We start from the raw sequence: 19,604 nt of genomic DNA, 5'->3' as shown, positions 1-19,604 counted from the left end.
CCCGATGGATGGTTCCGGTTGGTCACAGGATTCCTCCAAATGGCAAAATTTGGAATCATATATTAAGCTTCCTTACATGATCCAAATAGGGAACTTTTTTTAATCTAGTAGCAGCAGCATATGATCCAGTTTACTGCCTGACAAGATGTTCAAAAGAAGTAAAGAACAAGGATATCATTGAGAATGATATACATACAGAAATAACAAACCAAAATTGTTATACAATAGCTTAAGATTCTCTGTTCTCATTCCCCACTTCTCTCCAAATCACGAGGAGAATTCATGGAAAATTGAAACCTGAAAACCTCTCGGCAGAATGATTCATGTGAAGTAGAAAAATTGGGAGAAGACAGTACTAAGATTTGAAAGGGGCCCGAGTGCAGAAGTTCGTAAATCTTGTAAATCTTTCATTTTGTTTTTCGGCTTCATGGGATTAACAATGGGGGGTAGCCCTCTCCAAATAAGCTGCAACTCAACTCCCATCCCCACCAAAAATCTACCACTTTCTTGATTCTGCCCAGTTGTTCTTTTGGCACCAATTTGTAGAAATCAGAATGAAGAAAATAGAGGATCCGAGATTCCACTTTCACCCAAATCCCAACACCCTAATAATTTCTGAGTTGTTCCCGTCAAGTTGATATTGAAATAATGTAAAATAGTAAAATTAAAAGGATTGCAGTCTTCATGTAGAGAGAGAAGAGATTTCATGGGGTTTGAGAAGATTTGTCGAATTTAAAAAAGACAACCAAAACATTTTGAAAATTTAACATCTAAAAGATGTTCTTATGTTTCTATCAATTTGGATGTTGCTCATATAGATTGTAAATAGCATGCACCTTGCTGCTTGAACAAGAAATAAAGCAAATAAAGCGATGACCACACCAAGGTTCAAAGTATTGATACATATCAGCTCGTATTGGCCGATACATATCGTGTCCATGGCTTTCCGATATGCCCTTTCAGGGGTTATATTGGGTCAGCCATTGGTTCAGAAGGTAACCGGGCCTTAAACCAACCCCTCTGAACCGGTTTTGGAAAAAAAAAATAAGTAAAACCTAAAAAAAAAACTACCGACACAGCCTAATACGCCTCTACCAGCATAGTAGGTGTATCATATTTTGAACCTTGGACCACACTTCATTTCAACTAAAGCGCAAGAATGTGGTTCAGATTGTAATTGGCATAGGTTTCCAACTTTCCATTAAAGATGCTGCCAAGTTGCATGATTCTTGAAATCGTCTATCCAACCAGAGGCCAACATTCTTAAGACTGAGCAAATATCTTAGGCTCAAGGAGGATTAGAAATCCCCGAGTAGCTTCAGGCATTGGACCGTTTCGCCATCTTTCAAAGTTCTGATTATTGTTCCTTTTTAAAAATCTACGCCTATCACATCACCAACTCTTCTTAGGTTTGATCTATTCATTCCGCCAAGATTTTAACAAAACAATTAAGAAAAAACCACAGTTTTGCTCCATTGAACAATTATGTCAGCATTTCCGGTTCATTGTTGCTACTGAAGAAGTCCATATTTATATTCCCAAAGTACATCTTTAGTAACACACGAGGCTGAAGTCAGAACTCAGAACCACATTGACTCAAATGATTACCCAGAGCAGACATGATACAGGTGACCCAATACAACACCGGAATTCAAATTACAAGAAATTGTTCAACCTCACTCGGCCTTGGATGGGATGTGGTTGCCACCAGTTGCTATCTTGTATAGATAGAACCCAGTCATGAGAGCACTACAGAAGAAAAGAACAAGCAATAAGTGTGCAGAAAAGTTCATGAATAATTCAACTACCTCATGAAATGGGAAGGATAATACAATTCTGCAAGAGGACCAACCAATAAATAAACAACAATTTCAAAGCAGTCAACCTGAAGATAAAATTGTTTATAGTGGATCAGTATATCCCTTTTCATTTATTAGAGAACAATTGTATCAGAAGAATGCAGGTGGTGATTCTAGCTCAGAAAATGAGGTAAAATTATTTACTCTTACGAAAACCAGGCTCTATGAGGAACACTCCTGTGTACATTAGAATAATCATCGAAACAACATGGGGTTTAAAGAATTTGATGGAGAAAAGATGGAAAAAATCAGACCAAGAGGCTTGGGACTTGGGAGTGAGTCATTATGAGATTTGTTCAAGAAACCAAAGAGAAGATAGGTTGTGAAGAAGAGGATGGCAATGTACATGAGGGAGTATATAAGGTTCTGGAGGTGGTTCCATTTATGCGAACTGGAGAAAACTCACAAAGCTCAGGTATTGACAGTAGTGAGAAGGTAGTATTGAGAGAGGTAAAGTTGATTCATCATCATCATCATCCATGCTTTATCCCAACTATATGGGATCGGCTAAGAGAGAGAAAGTTGATTCCTCTTCAAAATTTGAATCTGTAAAGGGGAAGGGTGTCTTAGAGGTGGAAGTCAATTGTGGCCCTCAAGGGAAGGATTTTGAAGATTCCAGGGAAATAATAGATGTTAATACTTAAGATGGGCTCTTTAGTAGGTTGCAACGGGAAGTTTTTTGATGAACTTCCAGTAGGTGACTTAGGCATAGATATGGGCTGGAGGAGGGAACAGAATATTAAAATTGAGTTTGGGGAAGGTTTAGCTACTTGGAAGAAATCTAAGGGCACAAGCAATTGTCATATTGTTCATGTTACCAAGGTGATCTCACGTTAAACAAAGGCTTGGTTAGGGTTGGTCCTTGCAACAAATTTAAAAAGGCGCACAAGAAAAACGGAATGGAAATTAAATCTAAGACTCAAAAAGTAAAAAAACGGAAGCATTCTTTGGGAAAGGCAGATAAGGAGAGGTTTTCTGTTGCTCATCTGGAGAAAGAGTGATGATATAGCAGATTTGGGGTGGAGAACGAGGTGGAATGCAGAATAATCAAGGCAGTTAGTGGAGGATGGCATTGAAAATCATGATCAAGAGAGGCCAATAGAGAAAATGTTGTAAGTGGAAAAAAATTGATAATTGAGTCCAAATAAGCAAAACATTAGGGCTTTTCTTTTAAGGTGGTGAGGAGTTTGCAAGAAGAACTTTTCTGGAATTGGAGAAGTTGATGACAAGGATGGTGTTGGAGATGAAATATTGAAGTAGGAGATTAATCAGTGTTGGTAGGTGATAGTATTATTGTAGGCAAGTTCTGGTGTTATTGTTAGGCATGTTAAGGTTTCTTGGTTCTGTGAGGTTATCTGAAGCTTGTAGAGTTGTTAGAGGGGGTGATCAATTTGATCTTATGTTTGAGGGTGCAATGTGGGTGAATTTTTGGGGTTTCTTTGTAGGGTGATACCTTATCACCCAATTTCTTGTAATACCTTGTTTCTTTTAATAAATTTTTTCTTGTCGTTATAAAAAAAAAAGCCTTAATTTACTAGTCTAGTTTATTTGTCTGTGCACATGCATGTGCTTGTGTTTAAACTAATCCGAATTCAATTTTCTTAGCTTACCATGTTATGCGAAATAAAGATTTTGCTTTGTTGGATAGGCACAAAAATATGGATGTCCATTTTTATTCTTTTTCTATGTTTCTTGAGAAACTGGATTTTCATCATCAGTATGTAGTCAGATATGTACCAATATTCATTCCACTTCACTACAATATGATTATGTAAGAAAGCCAAGTTTCCTTTTATTCCACACCATCAGAAGATTGAAAACTTTGAAAAGTTTTCAACAGAATATGAGCTGCAAAAAAGTTGACATGCAGCCTGATAAAGCATGACCACAACTCTTTCTCCACACATAGATCTTCACATTGAACTATAATGCCTGTGTAAGATGATATTCACACATAATGTCTTCCTGCCAAAATTCATATACCAATCTCATGATCCTAACACGCATATCCAATAATATATTAATAAGTTAATTTTTAGAATTTGTATACTCTTCAAGTGCAGCACTTGATCTAAATAGAAGTATCTTTGGAACACCAACATAAGCTTTAGGTTGGAAACTAGGGAAAATGCTAAGTACTCAAAAACAATTATATAGCATTATCAGCAGCTTTGTTTAAGCAATGTCAACCTTGAAAATATCCCCATTAAAAAAACTACAGATGTGTGATGGATTTTTTTTTTGGGCAGTAGGGGGAGTCTGATAGGCCAAATGTTGGAACTGATCAAATTGTCTTGTTGAAATCTAATTGCATGTTTTTTACCAGAAGGGCAGTCTATGGCATACATTGTAATGTAGTGCACAATGCACATGCATGGAATCCAGATCCATTAGTCAAACACCAATGCAGTTGGATTCTTGCAACCATCCAATATATTGCATCAGTTGAGATGATCTTAGAAAATGAATGACAGCCAGAAGGAAAAAGTAAATGGTGCAAACTCGTTTTTTAAGAGGCCAACCGCAAATTGGTTTTTTAAGTAAACTAGTTGCAAGCTGGTTCTTATTGGTTCCATAGATGCAGCGAAAGGCTGATTTTCTTAGGTGACCTAGCTATAATTGGTAAAATGAGAACATTTCATACATAAAATGAACCTCTGTTTATATAGATCTTTGCTAAAGAAAATAGTCAAGTACAATTATATGAAATTTAAACTTTGAAGGATTTAAAAGAACAAAAAATATGAACAAAAAGTTGAGGTAACTGCTGTCCAACACACATAAAACTGAATGTACAAGGAACCACACATCTGCACGTCAAATGCATGCATGCATGCCTCCATTTGCATGGAAAACATGCTAGAATGGACACTGAAGCAGTGAAGTGAAGCTCACTGATGTGGGCACCGGCAGCATTAGCAGTAATTTAGTGCAACAGCAGCAGTAATTTAGTGTTCTCAGCAGCAGCAATTTAGTGTTCTCATCCTATCTTATCTATTCAGTATTCTTACCTTATCTGCTTTCAGTAGCAGTCAGTGTTCTTATCTTATCAATTCAGTAGTATGGATTAGTAGGGAGTCTTATCTTATCTTATCAGTTCAGTCTTATCTTATCAGTTAATAGGATAGAGTAGTAGATTAGCAAGGAGTCCTCCTAAAAGTAAGATTCTACCTCTTGTAATCTCCTATTTAAGGAGCTGATATTATTCAATAAAGGTATAGAAAATTTCAGTCAAGAAAGAGAGCAAGGAGAGTTAGGTGATCTCTTGGACAAATCACCATTAAGGCGCCAAGATAGGTTCATCAAGAGCAGGGAGGAACAAGGGAAAATATGAGGTTTTCCCCGTGGACCGACCCGTGACGAGATCCTATTCTCGGGCCCATAACACTCACTCATGAACACAGAGACATTTGCTTCTACATGCTGACACCCATACAAAATATGCCTAATGCAGAAAAAATGTAAATATTGGGATGATTACATGGCAAAGAACCATCAATTAGATAAAGGAATAATTGATGTACATAGAATAAATAAATAACACGTAGGGAATCAGCTTTGAGTTCAATGAAACAAAACATATAGGGGGCATTCTACAACATGAATGTTTTTGTTTTCATTTGTTGTTGGAAATTATATGAATTATGGAATATGATGTTAAATAATCGGATGAAAACATGTTTTTAAAACTGGATTCAAGAACATGTTTTTTATTTCAGTTTTGAAAACAAAAAACACGCACAACCAAGAACATGTTTTTTGTGTTTTTGTTTTAAGAAACAATCTGTTTTCAAATCAGATGGTTTTGAGTTATTTTTGGAACTGGCAACAAGAAAAACAATTCACGTGTAGAATGCCCCCATAATGAGTGTAAACTTTGAGTTAAATGAAACACATCATAAATAATGTAGCAAGTTAAACTTAAACTTAAACTAGATAAAAAAAATAGTTTCATTAGGGATGTAAAAAAGAAGAAAAAAAAAACATCCAAAAGATGAAGTTTCTGAACAGGTAAAGGTAAAATTACCTAATTGCTGCTACAATTCCAGCCGGCATTATTTTGGAGGTTTGCACATACCGCTGTCCCATAACGAATGTTAGCGCAAATGCACAAGCTGTTTCATAGATAATGCATCAAGTTAAGAGCCAGTGAGTGTAAAACAGAATGAGATGCAAAAAGAACATGTTGGCAATGATAAAATAGAGGTCATGTCAACATATGCCCAAAAGGCAGCTTTTAGCTGCAACTAATACACCATATGTAGTGTCAAGAGGGAATTAAATTGCAAATGCTGGGTGTCAAATGGCTTCAAATGATACCTTCTGTAGTATCTCAATTGCAGCTAAATGAATTCCCATAAGTTACATAGAAATATAACTAAAAATAGAAAAATAGTGTTCTCTTAGATCATTATAGCACTGAATATGGGAGCCATAGTTCACTTTCTGTGGCTGACGCTCATTTGTGATTATTTATTTCTACACATGCCCACAGCATGATGTCCCTTTCAATTTAGCAGTCCACATCCAGCCTGAAAAACCCAGAGGGGATGATCAGACCTTCTTATCTCCATAAAATGGATAGGAATGAAGTATTAAAAGCCTGAAGCTATTTTCTGTCAGATGTATCTCTGTTGTGCTAAACTGGCTAATCATTCAACAACACAAGTTTAACCAACAAAAGGCACCAGAGATTGATGCTCCAAAATAACTGTAAACAACTTTGGTGATGTTTGGCATTGATGAAAACCACGTAGGCGCCACATCAGAGAAAGCAGTGCTTCAAACAACGCCCTCTTGTTTGGTACCATTTTTCCATAAAAAACGTTGCTCCAGACCACGCCTTGGTAATCGGGAAAGTGTGATCTGGAGCAACGCCAAATTCAATGTTTTCTGAGAAAACGCGTTGCTGCCAGTGGTGCAATGATGTGGCATCAATGTGGCATCATCTTGGACGTTGGATAATATAGATCAATGTCGAAAACGTTGCTGCTAGCACTGGTACCAAACAAAACCAGTGTTGTTTTCTTAGAAAATGCCGCAGCACCTGTTCCAAACAAAAAATAGGTGCTTACAACTCCACATACCCAGCACCAATTTTATGAGAAAATGGTGTGATATTCCCAGCACCGATGCCAAACACCTACTTTGTAACCCATTCTGGGCGCCTCACCCAAATGCCTCGACTTTTAGCAACTAGGTGCCCTTCTAGGTGACTAGGCGCCCGCCTAGGCGACAAAAAAGACAAGGCGGGCACCTTTTATAATATCATTTATATTGTGGTATCTTATTAATGTATGTGTTAATACATTTTATTATATGCTATATATATCAATTATACTTTGTTTTAATGTTTTACTATTGAAATTTAAAAGATCAAAGGGTTTTGAGAAGAGAAAAAGAAAGAAAATAAAGAGGAAAGAAATAATAGAATAATAAAGTTATTTTTTCTATTCTCTCTCTCTCTCTAATTAAATAAAACAGAAACTCCATCCTTGTTTTTTTTTTCTATTTTACTTTCCATCTTGAATATTTATCATATAAAGTTGATAACCATCTTTAGCTGCAAATTAATATGAATTCTCTCTATTAAATACTTATTATAGTAGTATTATTTTTGAAAATAATGAAATTAATATATGTAAAAGATTTTTATCTTTTAGATGTGACGATTTGCCACATTTTTAGACGAAATTTAATGTTCTTAATAAAGAGAATCGCTATTTTTTCAATTAACGTATATGCTGAATGGTATATAAAACTAGGAAACTAGCCAAAAGTCAGATTTTTATATCATAAAATTTTTATCGCCTAGGTGCCCACCTAGGTGACTAGGCGACTAGGCGCCCCAGTGTTGCCCAGAAGCGCTTAGATGCCTTGATAACTATGAACCCATTTTAATATCTTAACAAACGGTTAAAAAGAATCAAAATGCTCAGGGAATTTGCATTGTCAAAAAGTATTGAGATTGATCTAGTAAAGTCAGCACAGGTGTATGCTCAGAGAGTGCTGGAACAGACAAAAACGTCATTTTTATTGGAAATTAACACGCCAGAAAAGAACTTAATTCACTTCTTTTTTTTTCTATTTTTTATAGTCAATTTAATTTAATCCCCTTCTATTGTTGAAAGGGAAGACCAGGACCCTCAACATAGAACAACACCGATTCAAGATTATCAAGTACCAAGCTGCCAGTAACCAAATCCAAACACTTAATTTCCTTGAATCATATATCAGAAATTCCTTAAAAGTTCAAGCAAGGACAGATTGGAAGGAAAATGTTCCTGTTACAACCTGTCAAATCAGATCTGTAATCGAATAGTCACCACCATGTTAATCAGCAGTGTGGACACACACAAAAAAAAAAAAAAAAAAAAGATACAACTTCCAGGGATTAAACCACCCAAATTAGCAACAGCATCTTAAATTGTATAAATGAAAATCAATCAAATGGATACAAAAGAAAAATGTGCAGTATTTTTCAGTTAGATTCCAAAAGTATGGAGTATTTTCCAGTTCACAGTTGAGAACATCGTACTCTTAGGACCATGCTTTTCAAGAAAAAAGAACTCGACTAAAGGAGAATAAATCCGATTAGAATCTCTATCTACATAAACCCAGTACAACTTTTGTAAATTCATTTGCAATTGGAATCTTCGTGCCCAAAAAAAAAAAAAAGAATCTAAACCCAGCAAACTTGTACTAGGATGTAAAAACGTAACCTCAAAAAATAAGGAAAGAAGCTAGGTGAATGACCAAACAAACTATGAACAATGGAGAACCATACCCGTCTCAAGGATCAAGGCGAAATAAGAATTCTTTCGCTTCTCGAAAGCTTTCAGACTCAAAAACCCAGCAAGAAGGAGCAGCACTCCTGCACCTAGTCCGCCACCTAAAGAAGCTACACTTCCCTTCCGAGCGTAAGCAACGACACCTCCGGCCATCAAAATCAACCCATATGGGATCGTAAAGCAAAAATCGTGCATGTTGATGTCTCCGGGAAGAAACAACAAGGCTTTTCCGAGATCAACCCTCAAGAAGAAAGAGCCTATAACGAACTTCAACGCCAGATCGCGAACCAAAGACAGGGTGGGTGGTGGGCTACTGACTTGTGGTGGGAACGTGGAATTCAGTTGGTCAAACTCTAGAGCTCCCTCAGAACCTTCTCTCTCTTTTCTGTTCTGAGATAATTGTTAATGTCAGATAAATTGCCACTTCCGATTGCTTGCAATGACGGGCATGTCCCTTGTCTGCTGACTCTGGTCTAACCACCTCTTATTACCGGCTTTTCTTACGGTTTAGGAGACTTCTGAGTTCTGATTTCTGAAGACTGGTCGGTTTGGTTTGTCCTCTCCGGGTTAGGGTTTTGTATAATGGCGTTACGGTCGTCAATACTGGCCGGTTTGCCGCCTGGAATCCCATTTACCGTCTACTCTCTACTGTCGTTTCCTGTTGGCGGTTAAACCTCTGAAGTCCGAAGTTAAAAAATTCGATATGTCTCAATCTCAAACCTAATAACCGGAGAGACCCTTCCGCTCGTTTCTGCCTCTGCTCTCGCTTTTGGACCCCTCCTTCCGTAACTGGATGCCGATTCTTCAACAAAGTCATGACTCGAGTGAGGAATACCCTTCTACCAGAATCGCTACTCTGTAGGGGTGAGAAAAAAATCGAAAAATCGAACCAACCGAAACCGAATCGATCGGTTCGATTTTGATTCGGTGTTTTTAAAAAACGGTTTCTATTAATCAATATAGAAAACTGGCAGTTAATCAAATCGATCGGTATATATATATATATATATTTTATATATATTTACATATATTACATATATTACATATATTTTATATATTATAAATTAATAAATATTATATATATATATTTATAATATATTATATATTATGTATTATTTAAAATATAATATTTTATATATATTTATAATTTTTATTATTTTTTATAATATATTGTAAAAATAAAAAACCAAAAAACCGATGAACCGAATCAACGGTTAACCAAATTGGTCGACTGATTAACCAATTAACTTCGGTTCGGTTCTGATTATCAATTTTCCAAAAATCAATAATATCGGTTCAATTCTAAAAAATACCCTACGATTCGATTAACCGAACTGTGAGCATCCCTACTCTTGAGATCAACAATATCATTATTGCTAAATGTGTTTACACTTACTCTCTCATCCATCTCCAAACCTCTCAAAATCACTATGATCAACTATTTATGCCGATTCGGTTTTGTCAATGTTTGGAAGAGTGTCTAATCATAATTAACGTAAAACTCCACTTCATTTCAGTTTTATGTTCATTTGATAGAATGGACTTTTATGTCATGGATGTAAAGTCTTATCAAATGTAAAATTTCATATCAATTTTATCAATATAATATTTACATCATATAAGAGTCACTGAATCACGGTTCAATGTAAATTTTAGACCGATTCCAAATGAATTCGCTATGAAAAAAGTTGCAAAGAATAAATCAGATGGAAGCGTGGAATTTAGAGCGTGATGAGTTTGAATCATTTGAGAACCCTTCTAATGTTACGCGATCTGACTACTCCCTACTGAAGGATGATCTGGCATCTAATCGGACAGCGAGCTAAGTGAATCTACAAGACAAGATCAGAGAACCTAGGGTGGCTAATCCGGCGAGGTCGCTCCGATGCTTAAGTCAGTAATCTGATGCGAGCTGAATTGAGAGCTTAGAAAGCTTAGAGAGCTAGAGAGTAGAAAAGTCACGTGTATCTTGCGCCATTGGGGTTGGTGCCATTATATACTGGAGTAGTTGTGGGGCACACGAAAGAGCTCCGGGATATCCGGGGTGTGGAGATAGAGTTTGCTCCGCTTCCGAAGGAGAAGTATACAGGTAAGGCTTATCTCGTTCCACTTCCGATTCCGGCAGAGTTAGGATAAGTCATCATCGTAATCTCGGAAAAGTCGAGATCTATTAGCTCATCGTGATCTCGAGAGATTCGAGATCCGTTGGAGAGACTTATGGAGTTGGTTACGCGGGAGTCAGTTACGTGGCGATTCAAGTTGTTGGTTTCGAACTGGTACTTCGGTTTTTTAGTTCCAAACTAGCTTGAATACTGAGGTGCCTCGATGCCGAGGTGAGACTTGCGCCGAGGTGGCCCTGCACCGAGGTGAGCTTTAAGCCGAGGCAGATAACTTTGGCCCAGATGCGGTCTTCGTCCTGCCGAGGAAGTTACTTCGGGTCAGGATGCGGTCCGCGGTCCTCCCGAGGTGGACTCATCCCGGGGGAGCGAGAGGCCTCTGGTGACCTGGCTTCCACCTCGCATCGAGGTCGGGTGCCAGATAACTTTGGCCCGTCGACAATGACGACGGACAGGCTCCTGCCCCTAGTAGCCCGATATAAGCTTCCAAACAACTTAGTCTACAGTATCCCCCTAGGTAACTTCCCTTGGGAGCACGGTCACGACGAACATAACCATAGACCAGTTGGTCTTCGTCTTCAATATCCCCCTAGGTAAGCTTTGAGGAACAGCTCGTAGCTGATCTTCGTCTTCCACTTCACCCCTTGATAGTCGAAGTCATCAAGTTGTTCAACATAACCATAGACCAGTTGCACCCGAACTCCATCCGTAATGTAGTAGGAACAATCTCCCTTTTTCACGACTACAACCTTCCTCTCGACCTCGACATCTTCTTCTCCATCCTCTCTATTAAAAAGAACCCATCCTATGTTCTACCCGAACACAGGCGAACTTACTACCTGTCACCACGTCTGGGCTACAAACTCTTGCACGAGCTCCCGAACAAGGTCCCGACCTGGAAAAGGCGTTACTTTGTGGTCCGCAACACTGAGGGGTGGCCTTTCCCGACCCATTGGAGGGCGGCCATCCAAGACCCCGGTGTCAGGTTGGACCTGAAGACAAGGGAGGCGCTCCGATCTTGGGCGGAGCTTGGCTTGAAGTTCGTGGACTATGTGACCGAGGAGAAGCTCGTGCAGGCCGGTCTGAGTCCTAGTAGGTCGCCATTTGTTGTATTTCCTTTGCTTTATCTTGGTATTGTTTCTAACTGTGCTTTGGTTGCAGCTATCATGGACATCCCCATGACTGAACTCTTCGGGAGTATGAAGAAGGGGAAGAAGAAGCAAGCTTCGAAAAGAGCTCGCGTTGAGTCTCCGCCAGCTGCCATTACAAAGCCCGAGCAGCCATCGTCCGCCGAGCAACCTCCCATGATTGGCTTGGTCGAGGAGGAATCCAAGAAGCTCTCCCCACCCCTACAGTTGCCGCTTCTTCAGGCAACGATGACGCAGCTCAGAGCATTCTAACTCCGAAATACAGCCTTCTCAAGAGCAAAAGCGCAGTGTACGCCGAGGAGGTTGCTGGCTGGGTCGAACTTCCGGTCGCTCAGCTCAGAGCCCGAGCGGCAACCCACTGCATGGTGGTAAGTTTCTGACTTCTTTGATCTTGTACTTAGCTTCTCATGTACTGACACTCGTTCTCTTCTCTTGGCAGGTGAACTCCGCTATCCACGCCTTGACTTATCAGTCCGAGGTGAATTTGAAGCGGGCCCTTGTAGTCGAGGAGTCTTCCTGTGAGGCTTACACCGAGCTTAACTTAGCCCGTAGCGAAAACAACCAACTGAAAAAGGATGTGCGGGCTAAGAAAGAGTTGATCACGCTGCTGATGTCCAAGAAGAAGGAGCTCGCGGAGCAGAAGGCAGAGCTGAAGAGGGAGGTGGAGAACCTCGAGGCTCACGTAAAGGAGCAGACTGAGATAATCCTTCAAGTAGTGGAGGAGGCCAAGGTCAAGGCCATCAAGGAATACAAGACTTCGACGAAGTACCGGAAGGAGATGATCGAGGTGGGGACAGCGAGCTACCGCAAAGGCTTCAAGCTTAGTAGGTGGTTGACCCGGCATGAGTTCCCTCAGCTCGATCTTAGTACCATTACTACCTCGAGGATCACAAAGGAAATGGCCGCCGAAGCTGCTGAAGATCCGGACTCCAAAGCAGAAAGCGACAGTGACATGCTCGATGACATCGAGGAGACCGGTGCTGGTGAGAGCTGCATGAAGACGGACCCTCTTGCCGAAGCCTTGGACAAGGACGAGGAGCCCCGAGATGACTAGAAGCCTCTTGATCCTCTATACTGTATACCCCGAGCCTCGAGCTCGGTTTATAGTGGAAGTTTCTTTTTTTTTGTACTCAAACTTTACACCAATGAAATATAAGCATTTTAACTCTTTGTGCAAAATTTTCTAAGTGTAAACAACTCCCGAACTGGCAAACTAAACCACATAGGAGCAAAAATTGTCAATGTTGGTTGCCCCAAACTATCAAGCTAACGAGCTGGACTACGAGTAGGGATAACCGAAGTAGATTTTTTCCAAGTGTTGGTTACCCCGAACTATCAAGATAACAAGATGGACTCCGAGTAGGGTTAACTTCGCATTATTGTACGCCGAGGTGGGCGGACATTGTAGGGTATATACCCGACCTGTCTACACACAGGCTACTCGCTTAGGTGTTATTTATCCCTTAGTGCCGAGCTGTTGGGCCTGACCTCAAATGGGATCAACCTGTTGTTATCTGTAGAGGTGAGCTAGACGTCGTAGGGTTTGTACCCGAGATATCTATGCCTTGGGCATGAAAACCGATTTGCCTATGCTGAAGAGGCGACTAGGACTTTATGCCGAAGAGGCGACTGGTACTTATTTGCCCATGCTGAAGAGGCGACTGGGACTTATCCGCCCATGCCGAAGAGGCGACTGGGACTTATCGTAGTGCCAAGGTCTTATATCAACTCGCCATCATGGCCCTTGGACCCCTAGGAGTGACTCGCAGTCCTCTCTCCAGCTTGGTGATCACAAGCAGTATCTTCTTAGGTTGTCGATGTTCCACGCTCGAGGTACTTGCTTCCCTTTCAAAATCTCGAGCTCGTACATACCTTCCCCATATACCCGTCTTACTCAGTACGGACCTTCCCAATTTGGTCTGAGCTTACCGACACTGGGCTCAGGTACCATAACCTTCCAAAGGACCAGGTCGTCGACGTGGAAGTGTCGCTTCTTAACCCAGGCGTTATAGTACCAAGCTACTCTCTGTTGGTAAGCTGCAGTCTGGATGTATGCCAGGTCTCGTACTTCTTCCACCAGGTCTAGGTTAGTACGGAGCTCGTCATCATTTGTCTCCTTGTTGTAGGCCTCCAAGCGTAGTGTAGGCACCTCAATTTCTGCAGGGATCATCGCTTCTATGCCGTAAATGAGGTTGAAGGGGAGTCTCACCTGTGGCAGTCTTAATGGTAGTCCAGTAGGCCCAGAGCACACTGGGCAGTTCATCTACCCACAATCCTTTGGCTCGAGCTAGGTGGGCTTTCAGTCCACGAAGTATAGCTCTGTTGGTGACTTTCGCTTGCTCGTTTTCCTAGGGGTGTGCCACCGAGGTGAAATTCTGCCGAATTCCCATTTCAGCACACCAATTCTGAAATTTTATATCCTCGAACTGCTTCCCATTGTCGGAGATGAGTACCCGAGGTAGCCCAAAGCGACACACTATGTTCTTCCAAAAGAAGGTTTGTACGTTGCGGGTTGTGATTGTTGTTAGAGGTTCGGCTTCCACCCACTTCGTGAAATAGTCTACTACCACGACCAGAAACTTCCTCTGTCCTGTCGTTGGTGGAAATGGGCCAAGTATGTCGATTCCCACTATGCGAAGGGTCACGGGCTGATGAGATATTTCAAGTTGACAACAAGTTGGTGGTGGATGTTAGCGTGCCTTTGACACTTATCGCACTTCTTGGCGAGCACCAGTGTGTCTGCCTTCATCATGGGCCAGTAGTAGTCCTGTCGTAATGCCTTCTGGGCAAGAGCCCTACCCCCCAAGTGTCTGCCACACAAGCCTTCATGGGTGTCATGGAGAACGAACTCGGCCTCTGAGGGTCGCAAGCAACGCAAGTAGGGGAGCGTGAAGGATCTCCTGTACAGTTGTCTGTCTATAATGACGTACTTAGCCGACTGGTGCTCTACCCTTCGGGCTGCATTGCGTTCTGCAGGGAGGGTCCCGTGATGCAGATAACTTACGAGTGGATCAATCCAGCTCAGCTCTGCTTGTGCTACAAAAGCGACCTCTCCTGCCCCCCCCCCCGAGAATGCTAGGTCGAGGCAAGTCCTCTATGTACACGGTCCGCATGGTGTTGCTGCTTGTGCTGGATAATCAGGACAAGGCATCGGCCTCAACGTTCTCGGATCTCGGGATCTGTCTGGTGAAGTAAGAGATGCAGCCGTGCATGACCTCCCTGACTTTAGCCAAATAAGCAGCCATGGTGGGGTCGCGAGCTTCATACTCGTCGTTGACTTGGTTGGCCACGAGCTGAGAGTCGCTGCATATGACGAGGTGCTTAGCTTTCACTTCCTTTGCTAGAGTGAGCCCGGCAACCAATGCTTCGTACTCTGCTTCGTTTCGATGCTGGAAACCCGAACCAGAGTGCGTATTCCAGCTTCACCCCGCTTGGACCGTACAGAATTATTCCCGCATCGCTTCCTTGTTGGTTGGACGAGCCATCAACATGGAGGATCCAGGGCTCCTCGTCCTAGGCCGGACCAGCTCTAACCAAGATCGGTGCTGCACTGGTTGAAGCTTCCACCGTGTGCTCAAGCTTGGCCAGCTCGGGAGTTGCGGTACTGACATACATTCTGCCACAAAATCGGCCAAGGCTTGGGCTTTAATTGTCGTCTGAGGTTTATACCAGATGTCGTACTCGCTGAGTTCGATAGCCCACTTCGTCAATTTGCCAGACACCTCGGGCTTGAGCAGGATCTGTCTCAGAGGCTTGTTGGTGAGGACGACGATGGTGTGGACTTGGAAGTACGGATGAAGCTTGTGAGCTGCTATGACTAGCGCGTACGCCAGTTTCTCGATCTCCGGGTACCTCATTTCAGCATCCTGCAAAACTTTGCTAACATAGTAGATGGGTCGTTGGACCCGATCTACCTCTTTGATCAGTATCGAGCTGACCACCTCGTCACTCGTGGAGAGGTACAACTTTAAAATATCCCCTTCCGCGGGTCGGGTTAGAACCGGGGGACTAGCTAAGTATCTTTTTAGCTTGTCAAACGCGAGCTGACACTCTGCAGTCCACTCGAAGTTTTTACTCTTTTTTATAGCTTTAAAAAAAAGGTAGGCAGCGATCTGCCGATTTGGACATAAAACGGCTCAAAGCGGCTATCCAGCCATTCAGCCTCTAAACCTCATTTAATTTGTGGGATGTCTCATATCTAAGATGACCTTTATTTTTTCCGGGTTGGCTTCGATGCCACGTCGGTTGACTATGTAGCCCAAAAATTTACTTGAGGTGACCCTGAAGACACACTTGTTGGGATTCAATTTCATATTATACTTTCATAAAATTTCGAAAACACTTTGCAAATCGTTTAACAAAAATTTTGAAAATTGGGTCTTCATGACCATGTCATCTACATAACACTCAAGTTTATTGTCGATTAACGGCTCAAAAATTTTGTTTACAAGTCTTTGAAAGGTTGCCCTGGCATTTTTTAATCCGAAGGGCATAACCTTGTAGCAATACAACTCGAGATCAGTTATAACGGCCATCTTTTCTTCATCAGTGGGGTCCATTCTGATCTGGTTGTAACCAGAGTATGCATCCAGAAAGTTCAGCAACTCATGCCCTGAGGTCGCGTCCACTAGGTGATCGATCTTGGGTAGCGGGAAGTAGTCTTTTGGGCAGGCTCTATTCAGGTCGGTATAATCGACGCACATACGCCATTTACCGTTGGCCTTTTTTACTAGAACCGGGTTTGAAAGAATGGTAGGATCCATCTGATGGACGCCATAAAGGTTGCGGAATGGGTGGGGCGAATTTCAAAAATTTCCTACCTTCTCCCAACTGGGAATCATATTCCCTGAATTTAGAATACAATATTCAAGGATCTACTTGAACCCTAATCAAACCAGATCTGTACCAAAAGATAAATGGGAGGATTATACCTGATCCGGAGAAGCAGTATCTCCCAAAGTTGGTGTTCACGCCCAAAGAATGCTCCAAGATCTGTCCCTGCTGAAGATGACACAGCTGTGGATGGAACAGAACCAGCAGGGTGCGTCCTACACACTGGATCCTTCACAAGAATCCCCTGGATGTACTAAACACTGAATTCTTTCAGTCTTTCTTGCAAAACTGATGTCAAGAACTGGTTTCTTGACTTTCTTTTCTGCAAAGATCAAATCTTGCAATAATGCAGATGGCGGCGGCAGGAGGAGATTTCCAAAAACGAAAAGGCTGAACTGTTTTCTTTTCTGGAGAGTATGAGATCTAAGCTCAAATCGCAGGGACCCTTCTTGCTTACCAAAACCCCTTGGATCGAAATCTGATTTCTCTCCCTCTTGGTACATTCGAAAATCTCCTCCTTTCTTCTTGATTAAGAAATCTCCTAATTAGGAGTTATCCCAATCCAAATCAGTATTTGGATAGGGGATAATCTTAATCCCTTTCCCAGATAGAGTTAGCTTACTCCTGTTCTTATCAGGAGGTTACCAGATTCAAATCTGATTTGAATTTGGTCTCTAAGAGTGGATAAGGCTAAGAGCCCAATCCTTTTTGCTAACTTCAATCTCAAATTCGCCCCATGGATGGGTGATCATATCAGCCCACCTCGAAATGGGCTTTTGGCCCATTAAGTATTCAGTGTTTAATTAGTTTCCAATCTGCTGCCCAGTTGGGCTTCTTTGTATGGCGTGGGACCCAAGCATTGATCTACACACCAGCCACATGGGTTTGGCCCAGCCTTTAATACAAGGCCCAGCCGAATTCACTGAAATTCTCAATGAACCCCTTGAGTCCATCGTATGAACCCTATGGGCCCAACACTTACATTAAGTGGTCCCTGGGCCAAGCCATCTTATAAAAACCCAGGGACTGTGGGCAGGTGCAAGATTAGCCCATCAAGTATTATCCTAAATGGTCTTACACTTAACCTCTCAGCTCTTAATGATCAAGCACTGCCCGACAAGAGAGGACCTCTCCCTCGGCTGCAAGGAACAGTGCTGCACTCTCCTCTCACATGGATCCCGGGAATTAAAACCATTTGCAAACATTTTGAAACCGTACATATATATGTAAATATATTAATTTTGCAAAAACAAAATTCCAACGATTGAAATCAACTGCCGGCAGTTTGGTTTCCATCAGAGAGAGTGCATTCCCGATCATTACCCTTTGTCCGACAAAGTGGCTGATTCTGCACTATGACCACCCACTCAGATGAATTCTCAAACTGCCCCAACATACCCAGGTTTTGATCCCCACTAAGGATCTCACTGATTGGCATATCAAAGGCAGGCTGATCCAGCACCTAGTGAAGTGTCATAATCGAGTCTAGGGGTCAGGTGTAACTTTCCAGTTTTGCCCATCTATCTCCAAGGTCCAGGGCAAGACTGGAAATCTGGTCCGGTTCAAGGATTCAAGTAATCCCATGCTGTATGTGCCTCGGGTCTTACCCTGATGGCTGAGACAGGCCATCCCAACACTTGGTGGCACACCAGTATCAGCCTTGGCAGGATAAATCTCCCCAGACTTATCCAACGGCTGTGAACATTTAAAACTAACATGAGTCTCTACAAATGTCCAGTTTTAGGGTTTTACACAGAATTAAACCAAACAACATGAATCAAACATGCACTTTATTTATTTCCACTAAATAACAAAAGTACATCAAAATGATTGAAGCTAAGGGCATACAAAACTGTCTAACAGGGTTAGCTACCCAGCTCGGGTAATGGACTTCCCTGATGACGTCTGCCACTAAGAGCTTCCCGACCTCTTCATTGACTATCCTCCAGCGTTCCGGGGCGAGGTTGTGCTTTTTCTATCTGACCTGACTAAGGGATCGATATTTAGCTTGTGAGTTAAAATCTTAGAGCCTATTCTGGGCATTTCTGCCGCGGACCAAGCAAATATATCTAAATTTTGAAGTAAAAATCTTACCAGCTGAGAGCAAAGTGGTTCCTCGATCGAAGCGTCGATCTGGAGAGTCTTAGTTGGGTCATCGGTTGAGACCGGGATGTGGACTATCTCTTCTATTGGTGTAGCTCGCTCGTCGGCATACTCTGTTGGTCGTCCGATCTTGATGTCAGTCACTAGCTTGGCTTTCCCCTTGAGAGCGGCTACGTAGCATTTGCGAGATTCAAGTTGGTCACCTCGCACAACTCCTACTCCGTAGTCCGTTGGAAACTTCATTGCCAGGTAGTAGGTGGATACTACCGCACGTAGGGTGTGCGTAATGGGCCGACCTACTATGGCATTGTAGGGAGAGGGAGTTGCGACTACAAGAAATGTGTGCTTGAACCTCACAATATTCGGCCACGTGCCAACCTCTACGGGTACTGAAACTCGTCCTAGAGGTCTAACCTCCTCGCCACTGAAGCCTACCAGGGGAGTATCTGTCGGCTTTAGGTCGCTTTCCTGGAGCTGCAACTTGTCAAATGTGTCCTTGAATAATATGTCCACCGAGCTACCCGAGTCCACCAGGATGTGCTTGACTTCAAAGTCGTTTAGCCACAACTTTATCACCAGGGTGTCATCGTGAGGATACTGGATCCTGTGTGCATCATCCTCCGTGAAGTAAATCGGGTCTTTAAGTCGGGGTCGCTTCGGCGGGTTCTGCTCCTCGCTTTCTAGTTCGAGGATTGAAGTTTGTCCTGCTACTGAATTACATCCCGCGATGATGGACCCGTCAGTAATCATATT

The 19,604-nt window shown here is 42.0% G+C and overlaps 1 protein-coding gene across 1 annotated transcript; it reads right to left on the bottom strand.

The window, feature by feature from the left end:
• Positions 1-1,448: 1,448 nt before the first annotated feature.
• LOC104604832 (protein FATTY ACID EXPORT 5-like) lies at positions 1,449-9,033 on the bottom strand. Its single transcript, XM_010269375.2, has 3 exons — positions 8,647-9,033; positions 5,887-5,974; positions 1,449-1,749 (listed from the first exon to the last, which is right to left on the bottom strand). The coding sequence occupies exons 1-3, from the start codon at positions 8,843-8,845 to the stop codon at positions 1,677-1,679; spliced, it is 360 nt and encodes a 119-aa protein (XP_010267677.1). The 5' UTR covers positions 8,846-9,033; the 3' UTR covers positions 1,449-1,676.
• Positions 9,034-19,604: the final 10,571 nt, after the last annotated feature.

This window comes from Nelumbo nucifera, chromosome 1, assembly GCF_055504915.1.
Source record: "Nelumbo nucifera cultivar China Antique chromosome 1, China Antique-T2T, whole genome shotgun sequence".
NCBI lineage: Eukaryota > Viridiplantae > Streptophyta > Magnoliopsida > Proteales > Nelumbonaceae > Nelumbo > Nelumbo nucifera.
The sequence above is the reverse complement of the archived record's forward strand: the minus strand, read 5'-3'. Positions and strand labels throughout refer to the sequence as shown.